Source organism: Brassica rapa, chromosome A05, assembly GCF_000309985.2.
Source record: "Brassica rapa cultivar Chiifu-401-42 chromosome A05, CAAS_Brap_v3.01, whole genome shotgun sequence".
NCBI lineage: Eukaryota > Viridiplantae > Streptophyta > Magnoliopsida > Brassicales > Brassicaceae > Brassica > Brassica rapa.
In genome coordinates, this window is record NC_024799.2 from 19,989,060 (window position 1) to 20,007,148 (window position 18,089).

General features: G+C 38.4%; 2 protein-coding genes and 1 non-coding gene across 3 annotated transcripts; 2 read left to right on the forward strand and 1 right to left on the reverse strand.

Moving 5' to 3' along the window:
• Positions 1-1,217: 1,217 nt before the first annotated feature.
• On the reverse strand, positions 1,218-9,161 carry LOC103829639 (kinesin-like protein KIN-4A). Its single transcript, XM_033292044.1, has 10 exons — positions 8,707-9,161; positions 8,494-8,603; positions 2,622-2,680; positions 2,453-2,546; positions 2,272-2,381; positions 2,082-2,179; positions 1,770-1,994; positions 1,571-1,651; positions 1,375-1,436; positions 1,218-1,258 (listed from the first exon to the last, which is right to left on the reverse strand). The coding sequence occupies exons 4-8, from the start codon at positions 2,490-2,492 to the stop codon at positions 1,630-1,632; spliced, it is 495 nt and encodes a 164-aa protein (XP_033147935.1). The 5' UTR covers positions 2,493-2,546; positions 2,622-2,680; positions 8,494-8,603; positions 8,707-9,161; the 3' UTR covers positions 1,218-1,258; positions 1,375-1,436; positions 1,571-1,629.
• Positions 9,162-12,782: 3,621 nt separating this feature from the next.
• Positions 12,783-12,855, forward strand: TRNAR-ACG. Its single transcript has one exon. It is a non-coding gene; the product is annotated as a tRNA-Arg (tRNA).
• Positions 12,848-15,671, forward strand: LOC103869297 (mRNA cap guanine-N7 methyltransferase 1). Its single transcript, XM_009147355.3, has 13 exons — positions 12,848-13,102; positions 13,430-13,569; positions 13,660-13,728; positions 13,800-13,871; positions 13,939-14,040; positions 14,117-14,173; positions 14,292-14,430; positions 14,549-14,613; positions 14,705-14,755; positions 14,842-14,904; positions 15,014-15,137; positions 15,210-15,271; positions 15,346-15,671. Exons 1-13 carry the CDS (start codon positions 13,027-13,029, stop codon positions 15,439-15,441), a joined length of 1,116 nt encoding a protein of 371 aa, XP_009145603.1. The 5' UTR covers positions 12,848-13,026; the 3' UTR covers positions 15,442-15,671.
• The last annotated feature ends 2,418 nt before the right edge of the window (positions 15,672-18,089 follow it).

Below are 18,089 nucleotides of genomic sequence, written 5' to 3' on the forward strand. Positions count from 1 at the left end.
ATGGGGTATTATCTTGCATGTAAGAAATGAACATGTTAGAGAAAAAGCAGATATAAGAAGGACAGCTGAGTAAAAGTATATCACGAGAAAGAGTTCCATATGCTTTACATGATCCTTTTCCATTCTAGACGAAATACAAACCAACATATCCAGCAAGCAGAAATGCAAACATTTGAGTTAAGAAATCAAGGAATTAAGGAAGAAGCTTGGCACCTGCATGAGCACAAAGAAAGGACATGAACACACTTGTTGAAGGCTAATTTTACCGCTGAAATATATTCTCTTTGATGTTAGAGGTGTGTCACTTGGAATCTGGAGGCACCTTGTTTCTGCAAGAGAGTTGAACATATATTGAAGCAAGTTCTTTGCCTCTCCCACTGAACGTAGCTGGTTCCAGCAGGCAGTTTGTTAAAGCATGTTCCTGTTCTTCTGCCTCAGAGAGTTGTGAGGCCATGGCTACTAGAGAATTTGAAGATATGCCGAGCTGTTCTCAAGTGAAGATATTCGAGCCATCCTTGCATTAGGTGACAACGATGATCCCCTGAGACAAAACTTGTAAAATAAGGTCAAAGGCAAAATTAGAAACCGAATGAAAAAGTTCATCCGAGAAGAAGTACCTAACAAAGCCATTCTTCCCTCTTGGAGGACTTAAGCCTTTCACTGCCAACTCTTCCACTTGTCTTAACACAGAAAACTCTTCGACAAGGCTAACCACACAAAGTGAACAGTCTTGGTGATGATTAACTTATTACAAAGGCTAAATGCATTAGGGACACATACACATGGCTTTGTTTCTTGTACTTCATGTACATTCACCATGACTTCCAATTCATGATCTAGCCATCGCTGCAACGCCTTCTCATTGGTATAGAAGAGTATGAACTGAATTAGATTTGTAATGAAGGTGATATGGTGAATGCGCACCTAATTTGTTCCAAAACCGTGTGTACCACCTGCACAAAGAGTGTTCTACTTAGAATCTCAAAAGCACAAAAGGATCACCATTTAATTTCTTTAAATACGAGGATAACTCATGTAGGGCCCAAGCTAACTATTCAACAGGCTTCACATATCAACTACTTTACTCAGTGACATGATTCCATTTAAGTGTTAAAAGCATTTTACAACATACCTGTGTGTTCTGTTTCAAAAAAAAAAACATACTTGTGTGTTCACGAGGAGAAGATTTTCGAGCTTCCAACAATTCTTTTAATCTCTTGGTACCCATTGCAGCCTCTTCTATCTTCCTCTGAAGAACCTGAGAGTGAAAATTTTCCTTAATATCACAGCTGAATCTTTTTATCTTTCAGAGACCATGGAACACTACTCAAGGTTCAAACTTATAGAATTACATAGTAAGAATCTTGTGCATACCATTTTCTGGCGCTGATTCGAAGCTTGTAGCTTATGCCTTTCATACTCGCTCTTTCTGCCATCTTGCCGTAATTTTGTTAGCCAGGAAGTATAAGTGTAAAGGTACAGTTAGAATCTAAGATTATTTGAGAGAAGATTTCTTATGGATAAAAATATCAACGCAAGGACTTAGGTAAGATATAAAAGGCAAAGGTACCTGCACAAGTTCCTTCTCCCGGGAGGCTTTCCACTGTCAAAACTGTTCTGCTTCTTGTTTCATTCTATGTTGCAGCTGAACCTATCAAATCCAACGAAGACAATCAAACAAATGCATTTTCAAAGAGAAGATGTGACATGAGTATATATGATAACTGAAAAATATATATTCGAAGTTGAAAAACGCATCATGCTTATACCTTCTGTGCCTTGATGGATAGAATTCTTCCTCTAACCTCCGAGCAGCGTCGTCACTCTTTTGTTTCTGCTTCAGTAGCTGACAATGGTTCTCTTGCTTTTTCTTAAGGTTTTGAAGCTGTACTTCAAGCGATTTCAAATTCTGAGCATGCACATTTTGCAACTTCTGTACTTCACCAACAGAAGCAAGGTTCTCAATTCCAGCCAACAAACGGTTTCTCTCTTCCCTAAAGCAAGAAATAGCCAAACAGTTCAACAACTCGAAATGGTCCTTTTTGATGAGACTTGAGCATCAAATGCAAAAAAAATTCCACCTGAACAAATCTCTTTTCATCCTCCACCTCGGCAACTTTCTTCCAAAATGTTGCTTTAGCGCAGCCGGATCATAGCCGTCAAAAAGCAACATTTCAGACTGTTTTCACACATCAATTATGTAGTTATGGACAAGAATAAATCTCAAACCCTCCAGGACGTTTTAGTTCTAAGAAAACAAGTGAAAGATACCTCCTTTTCCTCAAGACAACGGTTCAGTTCATGCAACTCTTTATCCATACTACTTTGCAAGAGTTTGTGCTCCCACTCCTTTGCCTCTTCATCTATTTCCCTTGAATCACCTGCACATAATGAGAAGTCTCGTCTTAAATAACATTGTTTTCTTCAGAACTCTTTGGAAGATTTCTTTTACCTATTGTGGCTTCAACCATAGCACAATTGGAGGACTCCATACTGTGCAAGCTCTTTTTTAGCCCATCAGGTTTGACGAGACCGATGATTTCATCCTACCACCAAACAATTCAATACTTCATAAAAATAACGAGTACACAAAATTATAAATGTATCAGTTCGAACATTACATATTGTATGTCTTTAAAGTCTTTTCATAATGCTTTACACCAGCATATCTGCTACGACACTGATGGAGTTTGATATATGGTGTTTTATACATCTTGTATATATGCTTTTAAATTGGTTTTCAAGTCTTTATCGAGTCTTCCTAGTCCTTTTGGAGTCATTACAGGTCTGGAGTTGCATTGGATGGGAGATGGATCAGCTGGAACAAAAGAGGCAGAAAACAATGCAATTTGGTGGTTTTCACGCAGAACAGTCTTGATGACTGTTCCGGATAGCGGAGCAACCCAAGTGACTGTTCCGAGTGAGTGTTCCAGCGGCAGAGATTTTTTAGGAAACTACAATCATTACGGGATTTGCCCTAATTATCCATATTTTCTCTCCCAGCCGCCTGTGGCTTTGATATATCATATTTTCTGTTTCTCTTTATCATACTACGCCATTCTAGACAGAAGAAAAACCATTGGAGACTTTTGTGCTTTTGGATTGTAAAGGGAGAAGGCTCCATCTCTCTCACCATAGAGAAGATTATCCTGAACCCTCTTTCTATCTCTTTTATTTACATGAAGTTTTATTCAGAATTGATCTCTGTGATTTCTTTGTCCATGTCTGAGTAGTCGATCTAGCTAGCCTAGGGTGTTAGGGTGTTAGATCGTGAGCTAAACATAGATAAGTATCCATTGATTGTCTTCATTCATAACTGCTCTTATTGCTTGCATTAAACTGGCCAGTTATTGTTAGATCCTAGGTTTAACTTATTCATTAACCGTGTAATAGGTTGCTAGATCTGTTATGAATGAGCATAGCATCCCTAATCAGCGAAAGTAGATATTAGGGTGTTTTGTGAACCGATTGGACTTGATCTTAATGTTCATCATCACGCCTTGATCCAAGCGAGAGCTTAGGTATTGAGGCTGATCGTTGAAAGGTGAAACACCACGACAGTGGGTTGATCTAGTATTGTGTTCCTAGTTCTAGACTAGTCCATTAATCAAACTTGAATAATTGTTTGGCTCATGATTGTAAGCGCCCGTTAAACCCTAGGTTAGTTTCTCATTAATCTGAAACTTAAAACCAATCTGTTACTTGCTTTTTACGTTACCACAAACTTTAAAACCCCCATATTGTTTTAGCTTGATTCTGATCCCATAAAGATAAAGTGTAAGATTTGGTCTCTGTGGATTCGATCCTAAAGTGCTACATCGACATACCATTCGATTGTGGTAGTGTGCACATTAGGTTATTTGGTGTGCGTATACACGTAATATCAAATTTGGCGCCGTTGCCGGGGACCATCTTTTTACCTTTATTTTTCGGTTATTTATTTAGTCTAAGACCTCTAACTTGCCTTATCCTTTTTGTTGCAGCTAATGTTCCAGGTGCATGACCAGTAGACATACTCGGAGAAACGCACAAGGAGAGTTAGTTACATTTACCAACCAGGAGCTAGCAAGGTTAGAAAGAACAAATCGTCAACAGCCAAGGCAAACTGACACCACTATGGGTGATCACGCCAATCAGGATGATCTCGCTGCGGCTATGGCACTCATGCAGCAGCAGATGCAACAAATGCAGCAGACCATCCAAGCTCAGCAGGATGCTGCTGAACAGGCTGCTCTCGCGCAGCAGGAACAACAAGCGCAGACTGTTCCAATCGGGCAGAGAAACCTTCCGCGTAACATCCCTACTACGCGTTCTGCCATTGACAGCTGTTGCATCATAATACCCAGACCCTTCAGCTCATCTGGTTGACTGCTCCTAGCGAACCTGCTGAGACTCCACCATCTCGAGTCTATGTTTCCAAGGTTCCCTATCCAATTCCACCTAGACATCTGATGGATCCCATTAGTGAAGAGCAGCTGATAGGTTTTAACAAGATGGTGAGAAGGCTTCCTAAAGAACTTGCATTCGAAGATGCTCTGCAGATTCGTCCATTGCTCCAGTTCTTTAAACACTGTAGAGAGACTCAAGAGGAGATCAAGGTCCTCTATATCAAAGCACTGTCTACACCAGCATTGAAGGTATTGCCTAAGGTTGATGATCCTGGAAAGTTTGTTTTCCCATGTTCCATCGCAGGAACAACCTTCAAGGATGCTCTTTGTGACTCTGGTTCTTGCGTGAATCTCGTCTCAAAGGCTATTGTAGACGATTTGGGTATTGCTGATGTTGAGCGTTCTCAGCTGACCCTGACCTTTGCAAACTCTTCCAGAGCAGTCCCATATGGAACCATCCGCAGCCTTCATGTTCAAGTAGGGGAATGCATTGTTCCTGCTGAGTTTCAAGTTGTTGAGATGAACAAGGATCATGAGATGCCTTTAATATTTGGAAGGACATTCATGGCTACTGTTGGAGCAACCATCGATATGCCCAACAAGAGAGTCTGCTTCTCCAACATCAACAAGAAAGTTTTCTACAAGGCTGTACCCACCAGATCTTCCTCATCACACGCCTCTCGCATCTCAGTGTTTGATGTAGAAAAGCTGAAGGTTGTTCCAGAGAAGGAGCATGGTGATAAGGGTGAGAGCAGACCGTTCTCTAATGAAGATCCTAGCACTGATCCTACTAAATTCAGAGGGAATTCAAGGGTGAAACAGAAAGTCCAGAAGAAAAGGATCAAGGGAGATCCTACATTGACTTTGATACCTCTCAAGTGTGATGAGAACTCCATTGAGTATGAGGTAAAGTGCAAGGGTACCTCTAAACCGTTCTCTAAAGTCAGAGCTATTCTCACACATGAGCTGAAGGAGAAAGGGGAAGCTGCTGTGAAAGGGTTGTTGAGCAGGGTTTTGAAGCTGAACATGTCTGATTGTGGAGCTTGTTTTGGAACAGGCCCTCCTGCTCAACCCGACTGATCCCAGTCACCAAGTCAAGCTAGAGACTTAAACCAAGCGCTTGGTGGGAGGCAACCCACTGGTAAGTGTAAATATAACTTGGTTTTGTTTTTGTTTACTTATTTTTCGTTTTAGTTTATTGAGTTTCAGGTCAAAAAGCAGAAAAATTCGAGATACTTCAAAAATTCTCGGTTGCAGAAACGGAACAACCTACCCCCTGAAAAGAGCGGTTGTTCCAGGCGATCATCTGACGATAGAACACCCAGAATTTTCATGGAGCGTCTGCTCCACTCAGGTAAGTATCTCGACCAAAAAAAAAAAATTATTTTTGTTTTCTCCTTCTCTCTGATTTATTTTCACACCAGGGATGTTGTGAAGTAAGTCTGTGGGAGGGTTTTTGTCGTTTACTAACTCGTTTCTTTCTTTTGTTTTTCTTTTGGGTCAATTTGAGTCCGTTTTTTTATTGAGTCAGTCAAAACTTTGTGGGAATTAGGACCTTATTCTGTGTTGATCACTGACCACCTCGTGCTTTAGTTATCTTATTCAGTGACCTTAGCAGTGGCGAAAGACACACATGTGGACCTGGAACACCCTGACATATCTCACTTGATTCTCCAGAAGTTCTCAGCCGATCAGGTTACACTGGGTAGACATAACTCCACCTTACTTGAACCTAATCTTGACTGAAGTTCTTCTTGTTATGGGCATTAGATCAGGGAAACGAGAACACACTCAGGACTTCTTATCCTTTTTATCCATCTTGCTGATCCTGAGTGGCTAGCTCATCTTTAGCTAGTTCCCACCCTGCACCTTAGCCTTTATTCCATCTTCATGCATTTGTTTTTCAGTGTCATATGTGCAGATATGTGCAAAAAGGTCGGAGAGGAAAGGATCAACGCAGCCTGCTACTCGTTACTGCTGCAGAAATTCAGTCAGAAAGGAGAACAAGCAGATTAAGGGAGCAACTGCTCCATAACCAATGAACTGCACAAGAGCAGGGGTGGAGAACCAGAATGGTTGCAAAATCAGAACCACCAGTGGCACTCAGAACGATCATGTATTACCTCCTTCTTCGTCACATCACCATATCAGTCTTCAAAAAAAAAAAAAAAAAAAAAAAAAAAAAAAACGAGATTAATGTGATGGAGAAGGGGAAGAAAGAAAAGAAACATGGAGCCACTGGAAAGGTCGAGCAAGAAGTTGGTACCAAGTATTGAAGAGTGTGTAGAGGAAAGTAGAAAGCAGAACAATCAGTTGCCTGTTCCGTCATCAGAACAGTCGCACCAGATAGAGCAAAAACGAGTAGAGGCTGTGGACATCAATGGATCTATCCTCTCTTGCTATTTTGTGTGATATCCTGCATCCTCTTCAATGAAATGGTAGCCCCTAAACACTCTTAACTCCACCATTAAATAGCCTGTTCCACACCTAGACCGTCTACCCTGAATGATGCCTGTGATGAGAAGCTCACGCTACTCTTAAATGAATGTAGGGAGTTCTGTCTCGATAGTGTTGCTTTTTCAGGTTTGAGATGAAGAGTATGGAGCCGATTTTTGAACAGCAGTCAGTGGGGTTCCGGTAAGGGTGTGTTGTCCTAGTTCTACTGTTTGTATGGTTCAGAGATTCGTGGTTAAAGTATGGTTGCTGAGAATAGGAGAGTTCCCACACTTTCAACCTTTCTCCCTGTTCTTGATACTTGACATTGTTTGAGGACAAACAAGGATCTAAGTCTGGGGGAATTGATATATGGTGTTTTATACATCTTGTATATATGCTTTTAAATTGGTTTTCAAGTCTTTATCGAGTCTTCCTAGTCCTTTTGGAGTCATTACAGGTCTGGAGTTGCATTGGATGGGAGATGGATCAGCTGGAACAAAAGAGGCAGAAAACAATGCAATTTGGTGGTTTTCACGCAGAACAGTCTTGATGACTGTTCCGGATAGCGGAGCAACCCAAGTGACTGTTCCGAGTGAGTGTTCCAGCGGCAGAGATTTTTTAGGAAACTACAATCATTACGGGATTTGCCCTAATTATCCATATTTTCTCTCCCAGCCGCCTGTGGCTTTGATATATCATATTTTCTGTTTCTCTTTATCATACTACGCCATTCTAGACAGAAGAAAAACCATTGGAGACTTTTGTGCTTTTGGATTGTAAAGGGAGAAGGCTCCATCTCTCTCACCATAGAGAAGATTATCCTGAACCCTCTTTCTATCTCTTTTATTTACATGAAGTTTTATTCAGAATTGATCTCTGTGATTTCTTTGTCCATGTCTGAGTAGTCGATCTAGCTAGCCTAGGGTGTTAGGGTGTTAGATCGTGAGCTAAACATAGATAAGTATCCATTGATTGTCTTCATTCATAACTGCTCTTATTGCTTGCATTAAACTGGCCAGTTATTGTTAGATCCTAGGTTTAACTTATTCATTAACCGTGTAATAGGTTGCTAGATCTGTTATGAATGAGCATAGCATCCCTAATCAGCGAAAGTAGATATTAGGGTGTTTTGTGAACCGATTGGACTTGATCTTAATGTTCATCATCACGCCTTGATCCAAGCGAGAGCTTAGGTATTGAGGCTGATCGTTGAAAGGTGAAACACCACGACAGTGGGTTGATCTAGTATTGTGTTCCTAGTTCTAGACTAGTCCATTAATCAAACTTGAATAATTGTTTGGCTCATGATTGTAAGCGCCCGTTAAACCCTAGGTTAGTTTCTCATTAATCTGAAACTTAAAACCAATCTGTTACTTGCTTTTTACGTTACCACAAACTTTAAAACCCCCATATTGTTTTAGCTTGATTCTGATCCCATAAAGATAAAGTGTAAGATTTGGTCTCTGTGGATTCGATCCTAAAGTGCTACATCGACATACCATTCGATTGTGGTAGTGTGCACATTAGGTTATTTGGTGTGCGTATACACGTAATATCAGAGTTCACGGCAAAGGTCTTCATTAGCGTTTCTAGATAAGCAATCCTTTTCTTTATACGTCAATTTTTTCTTGAATTTTCAAGTAAAAACTAGATAATAAGGTCAACATACCTAGAGTTTGCACATGAGGATCCTCCATTCCGTAAGGGAAGCTCTGCCTGCAAGTACTCTAGCTGTTGGCGCATTTTCAGCATCTCACTGGACACATGATCTCTATTAACCTATGTTTAAAGATATCAAATTATAGAAAAAGAAAATTAGAGTAACTTAGTTTCAAGCAATAACTAGTCTCTTCTATTGACATGATATATCAGAATAGCTTACAACAGGTTTGTTCCGGATGTTTCGAGCACGGATTGCATATTTAACTGTGTTAAGTGTTTCCTCAGCATTAATATCTGCAGTACTGATGCAAGCTGAAACCCACATAGCAAGCATTAGAGATACAAAACCAGCATTAACCAAAATGTTAAGGGCTTAAAAGAACCCTGCAGGTTACCTAAGAAGTTAGCATGCAACAACTTGTGAGAAAGGAGCAAACACTGAGCAATGTGATATTCAAGAAATTAGAAGACAAGTATACCTTTATTTATGTGTAAGTTTACTCTCTGTAAGGAACATGAGCACCATCTTTACGCTTTCTCTCATCTTCAAGCGCAGTGATGACATTACCCAGCGCAAGGAAGCCTTTATTTATGTAAACTCCTGGTGAAAAAAAGGATCAACTTCCATTACAACAAAATAATATCGACAAGGCTTTATTGCTGGTCTAAGAAATGAAACACAAGAACACTAACCTTCTTTAACTTTCATACCGTCAGAACCAGTTCTATTGGCTCGTTCTGAACCGGCAACGTACACTATGTGCAACTTGGCACAAAGATACTCTTCTTTCAAGCTCCCATTGTAAATACCATTTTCAGGAGAATCTGTATTGATCTTGCGCATTTGTTCCACAGTGATAGTGAAAATGGCATGTGAACGACTACAAGACAAACAGACTTTATGATTGCAGTGCCCAATATGACGTTTAATTAGTAAACACTGAAATAATAAAGATACAAGATTATAAGTCACATGGACTGATTGGTCAAGGCAAGCAGCCAAGCCATCTCTTTGGGACTACTGACGCTTACTTCCGTGGATCCTGCTAATGTGATCTAGCCGTTTTTCTAAGACTCCGGGGTAATATCTTGCATTCAGAAACTGAATAAGTTAGAGAAAAGGCAGATATAAAAAGGTCAGTTGAGTAAAAGTATATATCACGAGAAGAAGTGTCAGATGCTTTACAGGATCCATCCGTTGTAGAAGAAATAGAAACCAACTTATCGAGCAAGCAGGTATACAAACAATTGAATCAAGAAACCAAGGAATTAAGGAAGAAACTAAGAAAACACACAACCAAGGAAGGAAGCAAAGAGAATAGACAACAAAGAAAATAAGGACAAAGAAGCAAAGAATCAACGAAGAAACAGAAAATAAAAAAGAAGCAAGCTGTAAATAAGTAAAGTACAAAAAATCTAAAAAAGAAAGAAGTAAGTTGGGTATGTATGTAAGCACATATAATATATGTATGTTATTGTGGATGTATGCATATGTATATGATGAATGTATGAATAACATATGATGAAATGTATGAATGCACATGATGAATGTTTGAATGCATATCAATGCATGCAGATGTGTATTACTTTGAGTGATTGGGAAAAACCCATTTCAGATTACGTAGTTTCTGAGCTCTTACTGCAAAAGAAAGATACAGTTTGTGAAATTATAAAAATCAAAAGAGTAAAGTTACACCACCTCCCAAATGATTTCTGGAAATTTGGCGATGTATTATGTATAACTGCAAATCTAAAATCCCACAAGAAAAACTGAAAGAGAAAAAAAACTAGTGATGATGAAAATTGAAAAAAAAAACAACCAATTAATCGAACAAATTCATTACCTGATGATTAAACATGAACAAATCTGAGAACCGGTGAGGAAACGACGTCGTCCTCTTGAACGCAAATAAACCTAAACCGTTGATTGGACCGGAGCTTCTCAGAATCAGTTGCAAAGGAATCGAAGAAACGACGTCGTTATGTCGAACTCGGCGACATTTGCGGCGGGGATTGTACGGAACGTCGCCGTCGTCTGAGTGAGATTGTAACCTAAATATTCAGATTAAATTTGAAATTAACCTAAACATTCTTTAACAAAAATAAACACCCAATTTCAAGTTCTGATTCAAATTCATCTCTATAAACGGCTACAAGAAAAATTAGATAGAGAAAAGAAGAAAAAGAAAAGAAAAGAAAAAAAGCAATTCATGTTCACGAAGAAAAAGAATCATGGAGATGAAACTTTAATATAACTTTGGAAAAAAATAAGAATGCAAACCTCCAATATCCAAGTTCGGATTCAAAAGCCATGATCCTCTAGCTAAACGGCTATTTGATGATTCATTTTAATACGTTAGTGTTTATATACTTTCAAATTTTGATGTTAAATTTTTTTTTTCAAAATTTGAATGTAAATAACAAAAGCTCAAAATAGCCCAATGCCCGACCCATTTCAATAGTCTAGTTCCTCTTTTTCTCTACAGAGTAAGAAGAAGTTCTTAAATGTTAATCTTTCGCCCGACTCAACGCATTTAAAGAGGCTCGTTTTTTTTTGTCAAAAAGAAGCTCGTATTTAAATGGAACGTGGGAGCTTCCCAGAGGTTCACCCAGTGAACCCGAAAATAAGTCATAAAGAAAAAGTTTTGGTTTTTAATAATTTTATCCAGCATACTCTTTAGTTTGAGGTGAATCAAAACACATTGTATGCAGAGGAGGATCTACATTGCCCAAAAGGTGGCAGCTGCCCCACAATAATTACAAATAAATTTATTTCTATCAGAATATACTTGTATCTTCCATTTTAGTTGGCTAGTTATCTCACTATGCCCCCACTTAACAAAGCTTGACTCCCCCATCCTTCCCTCTCTACAATAATTTTTATAATATTGTTTTCTTCTTACTTTTCTGATTTTTTTTTCCATGTATTAGTTCTTCCCTCACCTTGTTTTCTTTTGAGTCTTTCCGTTCATGAGTTCTTTTCAGTCAATTAATTTTTTTTTCACAATAGTTCCAGTTTTTTTTGTTAATGGGTCATTCTTTTTCTTCCGGTTTAAATTTTTGTAGCTGTATTATTTAGTTTATTTTTTCTTTTAAATGTTATCTTTATTAAATAAAAACATCAAACAAAAAATTATTAATACATTAAATTTTTTTTTGCTCCCACTCAAAATATTTTCTAGATTCACCACTGACTGTATGATAGCTATTTCCACTTCATCAAGGACGGGCCGGTTTATGAGAGACTGGACATTAACCAGCTTTATGTGCCCAACAACATATACATCCATGTTGAGAAAATTACTAGTAAAAGGTGGCCTAGAGTTATCTAAATTAGGATGTATCAAACCAATTAATTTGCAGACGATTTTAGGGTTTTGACGCCTTACCTTAGAGGTCACCTTCATGTAAGTGAAACCGGGAACTGTCTGTGTCAATAGTGACAGAGGTGTCGTCGCTTAACTCCGATTCCGCAAGTCCTGGAGAGAAGTTACCGAAAAATTAGATCAGTAAAGTCTTGCTGGAGATCTTTACCGATTTCATCACCATTTTTTCCGCTGATGTATTGAGTTTAATGATGACGGTTGTAGCTAAGAATCTGAGGCAGATGAGTTTATATATTGGGAGAAACAGAGGGAGTCGGAGTGGTAGCATCTCTGAAGTGGTCATGATAAATGAGGAAAATTAATTGTGAAAGAGTGGGTCAAATTAACTGCATGATCCTTAACTACAGAGAACCGGCAATTTTAGAAATGCGAAAAATTTTCAGATAATTTTAGAAAAAAAAAAGGTTAGCAGATGATCACGATGAAGATTAAGTGGAGTCGCAAGTCGTTACGTCGAAGTTAGGTAGAAGCTTGTTTGCATGTATGTGAGACACAATGAATTTGATTAAGTCCACGTGTTAGACGTATCCTAGTTAGACAATGAATTTTGTGATGGGGAAGAAACTTGATCTCTCCTATGATGAATTTCCAGGCCGAGGTGAACAACTTAAAAAAACTTCCATCAATCCTGTTTTATATATTGGGATTTGATTGATTGAATCTCTCCACATTTTTTTTTCAACTTCTTTTATTTTTTTAATATAGAAAAACTAAACCAATTTTCATTTTTGAACTCAGTAGGAACTATCTTAAAAAAAAAAAGGGTTCCCATTTTAGAACTCAGAAGAACCTTGGGCTATCAGCCAAACCATGCACCGGAACTACTGCTATATACTATCAAAGTCTATAATCTGATCTAACGTGTTATACTATAAAATATAAATATATCTTGGTGAAATAACCAACATCTGGTTCCATGGCCCAATGGATAAGGCGCTGGTCTACGAAACCAGAGATTCTGAGTTCGATACTCAGTGGAATCGATATTTTTTAAATTTGTACGTCCGACCACTCGACCAGAAACTCCTTTCTTTTTGGTTCGGCAGTAGATTCAGAAATCAGAAAGAAGAGCGGCGTGAAACAAACAAACAGAGATTCTCTAAAATTATAAACCCTATTCTCCTCCTTTGCACAAAACAGAGATTCTCTTTATTATGAAAAGAGGATACTCCCAATCTCCTTCAAGCTCCACTCCTCCCCCTTCTTCCAGATTCAAATCAAACCCTGAAGGTAATCGTCCCCCCCCTTTCTTCTTCTGTTGATTCGATTTGGGTTTTACAGTTTCTTTATCTTAATTTCGTTCCTTTGCCCTGAAAGCTATCTTCTTTGCTCCCTGGGAAACAAAAAGTTATGTCCTTTATATAGTGGATTGTGTGTTTGCTGTCTTGTTTCAATTCTTGTGCTTATTGAGTGTGACTTTGTTTGAGGACTGTGTTTTGCTGTCTTGTTTCAATTCTTTTGATTTTATTGCTATGTGAGAGATTACTTTGTTTGTTGAGTTTGCTTAAAGCAATACTTGTAAAGCTTAGTGTCGGATTCGTTTTGGTTTGAGAGCAGGTGATTCTCAGTTTCTAGATGATGATACCACAAAGAACTTTGCGAGGAAAGTAGCAGATCATTACAGTCGAAGAACAAACCAGACTTTGGAAGAGAGAGAAGCTAGTCCCATCATTCATCTTAAGAAACTCAACAATTGGGTTGGTTAATCACAGCATCTTCTTTCATCCAGGAGGCTTCTTGTGTTTAAAGATATTGATTATCGTTCTTCTTCTTCGCAAAACAAACAGATTAAAAGTGTGTTGATCCAGCTATATGCTCGTCCTGATGATGCTGTTCTAGACCTTGCCTGTGGGAAGGTTATTGTCTCTTGTTGTGTTCATGTCAGTGGTTATGTTTCTTAAGACTGATTGCTTTTAGGGTCTACCAGGGTGGTGATTTGATCAAGTGGGACAAGGCAAGGATTGGTTACTATGTTGGAATTGATATAGCTGAAGGGTCGGTAAGTGACTGCTGAATAATCTTTATTTCTTGATATATATATATTATGTAATGCTTTTATGTGACAGATTGAAGATTGTCGGACGCGTTATAATGGTGACGCAGACCATCACCAACGTCGTAAGAAGTTCAGCTTTCCCTCCCGTTTATTATGTGGGGACTGTTTTGAGGTATAATAAATAAAGTTCGTTGAGTAGTTTAGTGGCACGGTGTCTCTCAATCTTACTGCATTTCAATGATTTTCAGGTAGAACTAGACAAGATTCTTGAAGAAGATGCCCCTTTTGATATCTGCAGTTGCCAGGTTCTTTTTTCTGTGTTTCAATTCTTTTTGTTTCCTCAAGATTAAGTATTAGGTGAAATGAGGTTCATGGTGTGGTTAAAGATTCTAAATTTGGCAAGCCATTGGGTACTAATTGTAGTTTGCTATGCATTACTCATGGACTACTGAGGCACGTGCACGGCGAGCTTTGGCTAATGTCTCAGCTCTACTTCGTCCTGGAGGCGTCTTTATAGGAACAATGCCAGATGCCAATGTTATCATTAAAAAACTCCGAGAAGGTTCTTAATGTTTTGATCTTTTATCTTATTAGCACTGAGTTGTGTTCCTTTCTCTTTCACTTGATTCTTGGTTTTGGCAAAACTAAATTTGGTTATTTGTTGTTGTCTGAATACGCAGCTGAAGGTTTGGAGATTGGTAATAGTGTATACTGGATTCGTTTTGGTGAAGAGCATTCCCAGAAGGTCATACTTGTTTTGTTACTTCAGTACCAAAACTTTTAATAGCTTTCTCTTTTCCTATTCTGATGATGACTCTTGCTGTATCCTCCTTCAGAAGTTCAAATCCAGCAGCCCTTTTGGTATTGAATACGTATTTCATCTTGAGGTACTTAAATTTTTCTTCAATCTTATTCACGTAGTAGTCTACCACGGTTACACATTTAGAGGTATCATGCAAATTTTGTATGGTAGGATGCTGTTGATTGTCCTGAATGGATTGTGCCCTTTAACGTCTTCAAGTCTTTAGCCGAAGAGGTATATCATTTTCCTCCTCTCCATGTTTCATAGGCTTAGCTTAGAAACTGTTTATTTTTTTCGAATGTGTATGTATAAGCATGACATTGTCCCATGAACTTGTGAACAGTATGATTTAGAGTTGGTGTTTGTGAAGAACTCACACGAGTTTGTCCATGAGTATATGAAGAAACCAGAGTTTGTAGAACTCATGAGAAGGCTTGGTGCTTTGGGTGATGGTAACCAAGATCAGAGTAAGTCTTTGTTCGACTTCATATGACTCGTTTTGATTCTATTGAAACATAAACTCACTTGTTCTTTTTCAGGCACATTATCAGCTGATGAATGGGAAGCTGCATATCTATACCTCTCTTTTGTCTTGAGGAAGGTTTGTCTTCTTTTCTTTCACCATCATTATGTTTTCACTTCGTGTTTCTTATGATTCAGATATGTTTTTAACAGAGAGGAGAATCTGATGGAGCTCAAAGGAGAGGAGGGAGGAGGAAGAATGGGAAAATGAACTTGTCGAAAGACGATGTTTTGTATATCGACAACTGAAGTGTAACAGAGTTGTAACTTTACACACGGGTCAAGACTTTTGTTTTGGTCTCACTTATGTTACTTGGCCATTTGCATTTGAGAGATTGTTCTATCTACTTCAAACAATATTTATCCCTTCACAGCGAAAGATGAGATGTTTAGTACTAAGATAAGTCTCTGAACACTTGCAAGTTTTCAAGTTGTGTAGGGCTTTAACAGAAAAAACCTGTCAAGATGCTTCTTCATCATCATCACTATTCATGTTTTGTATTATGATGAATTTGCAGACTACTTTGTCTGACAGGGTCCACGGCATTTTATTTGTATCGAGAAAACCGATAAAGATTCAAGATTCGAACTGTCTGATTGTTCTTGTTCTTTTCAAACATCTTGAAGACCCTCTGACTCAGACAAAGACTTCCAATTCTTTGTCGGCAATTTCCAAGTTTATAACCACGTTTTACATAAGGATTTTGTATATTTTTGTTTGTTTGCAGGTTTCTTAAGAAAAATAAATACAATTGTCTTTAGTCGCTTTGGATAAATTACCTAAAATAAATACACATCTCTACCTAAAATAATTTACTTATATTACAATGCATTTAATTAAATTAATACAAAAAACTTTTGTGTATGTAAAGTCTTAATTATGATCCATTTGAATAATTCATATACTTCAACTAATATGAAAAAATGGTTGTTTCTCATATACAAAAAAAAAATACTTCTGTCGGTTTTAAGGATTATACAAAAATACTTACTGAAAACTAGCTTTATTATACGTTTATTTATATCAATTTTGAAAAAAATATTTTGTAAAAACGATTCAACCGAACAATTAATCTTTTTCATATGCATAAACTAATATATATATGTTTCAACATTTGTACCGACAAACATTATTTGTCTTGTATCAGTCTCATTAACAACATTATTTATCATGTTGCAAGCATTCTAAGTCGTCTAATAACAAAGATATAAATTCCTTTGGTACAAAAAGCTAAACCTCTCTCTAAACGTAAGCAAACTATATATACTTTTTATAATCTTATAGGTTAATCATTATGTGATAATCAAATGCACAAAGTCCAAGAATTAAACAAACGTTACTTTCTCTTTAAGATTATTCAATTAAGTATAATAAGTATAACTAAGAAGCCTACCAAATTTCTCGAGAAGAGAGAGCATCTTAGTGAGAGAAAGTAGATCTATTCGGTTCCGGCGTACGGCCGGCGCGTGAGCGACCGTGCCGTCGCCGGAACTGTGGTCCGTCCGTTTAAAAGTTATCTTAGTGCCTCTCTTCGTATCCCTCCCCCACTATCGCCTTGTCTGAGCTGTGGATCAGACCTATTCTATGGTGCATGGCGGGTTCTTGTCTGGAGTGAAGACGCGGTCGTGGGGAAGGGTTTCTGCGGTGGAGAGGAAGTATTTTTAGATCAAGGTTCGAATCCGGGTAGGGGAGGCTTTTACAGCTCCGTCGTCGTCGGTTTTTCTCCGGGAGGTGGAGGCTCCTGTAGCTCCGCCGTCGTCGGTTTCAGTTTCCGGGAGGGGGAGGCTTACCTAGCTCCGTCGTCGCCGTCTTGTTACCGGAGGGTGGAGGCTACTATAGCTCTACACTGCCGGCGTGGTACCCGTAGGAAGTTTGGGTGTTAGCGGTGAAAGTTTGGTTGGGTTGTTGTTCTTGTCGGCGGAAAGGTGAGGTTGTGGTTTCGGGTTTTAATCCCGAGAGAAGAGTGGGTGGTTCTGATGAGAGCGCGGTTTGTCCGATGACGCTTTCGGTGGAGGACCATCGGAGAAGAAGGTAGATCGAGGCGGGTTATGAGATCCGGCGAAACGAAGGTACGGTGAGATGGATCTGGAGGCGTTTCGAGGCGGAGACGGTCAGGTCGAGGCGGTGTGCGACGCGTGTCGATCCGAAGGCGCAGATGCTTCCACGTGTACAGCAGCCAGCTTCCTTGATGCGTTTGTCCTGCCGACGTCGTTCGGTCTTGTTTAGTTTGGGCCGCGGGCCCGTTAAAGTGATAGATTGTAGCCGTTTGGCTTTTGGGCTTTTAGGTTTTTTTGTGTATTTGGGCCTTAGGCCATGTATGTTGGGCTTGGCCCGTTTTATTAATAAAAATTAAATCCTTGGCGGAAAAAAAAAAAAAGTAAGTTTAGTCTCAAGAATATAATCAATCATCATGGCAGATCGAGAAAAGTATAACAAAAAGTGTCTCCATTATTTGCTCTCTTCGTATTGTTATCATCAGTCCTTTTTTTCCCTTTTGGAGTAAAGAAATGTTTTTGTCTGTTTGTCAATAAAATATATTATTTTGTTAATAAAATATTTTTCTTAATTCATTATATTTTATGATGCAAAAATGAGGTATTGCTATCATCCGATCACGACAACTTAATATGATCTTATGCAGTGCTCTTACAAATTTTTCACATATTGATGACGATTGAAATTGAAAATATGAATGTTATATCATCAACGAATAGTCTAGTGCTATACGTTTTAGTCTATATGTTAGAAGTTGGTTTATCGTCGCAAATGATATTTTCTCTTAGTTAAAACTGCAATCATATAAATTTCACTAGACGTTATATATTCAGCTACAAATCGACAGTTTAAGTTATTAATGAAGAATGTGTTACAAAAAAAACTATACTAGTCTAGCTCT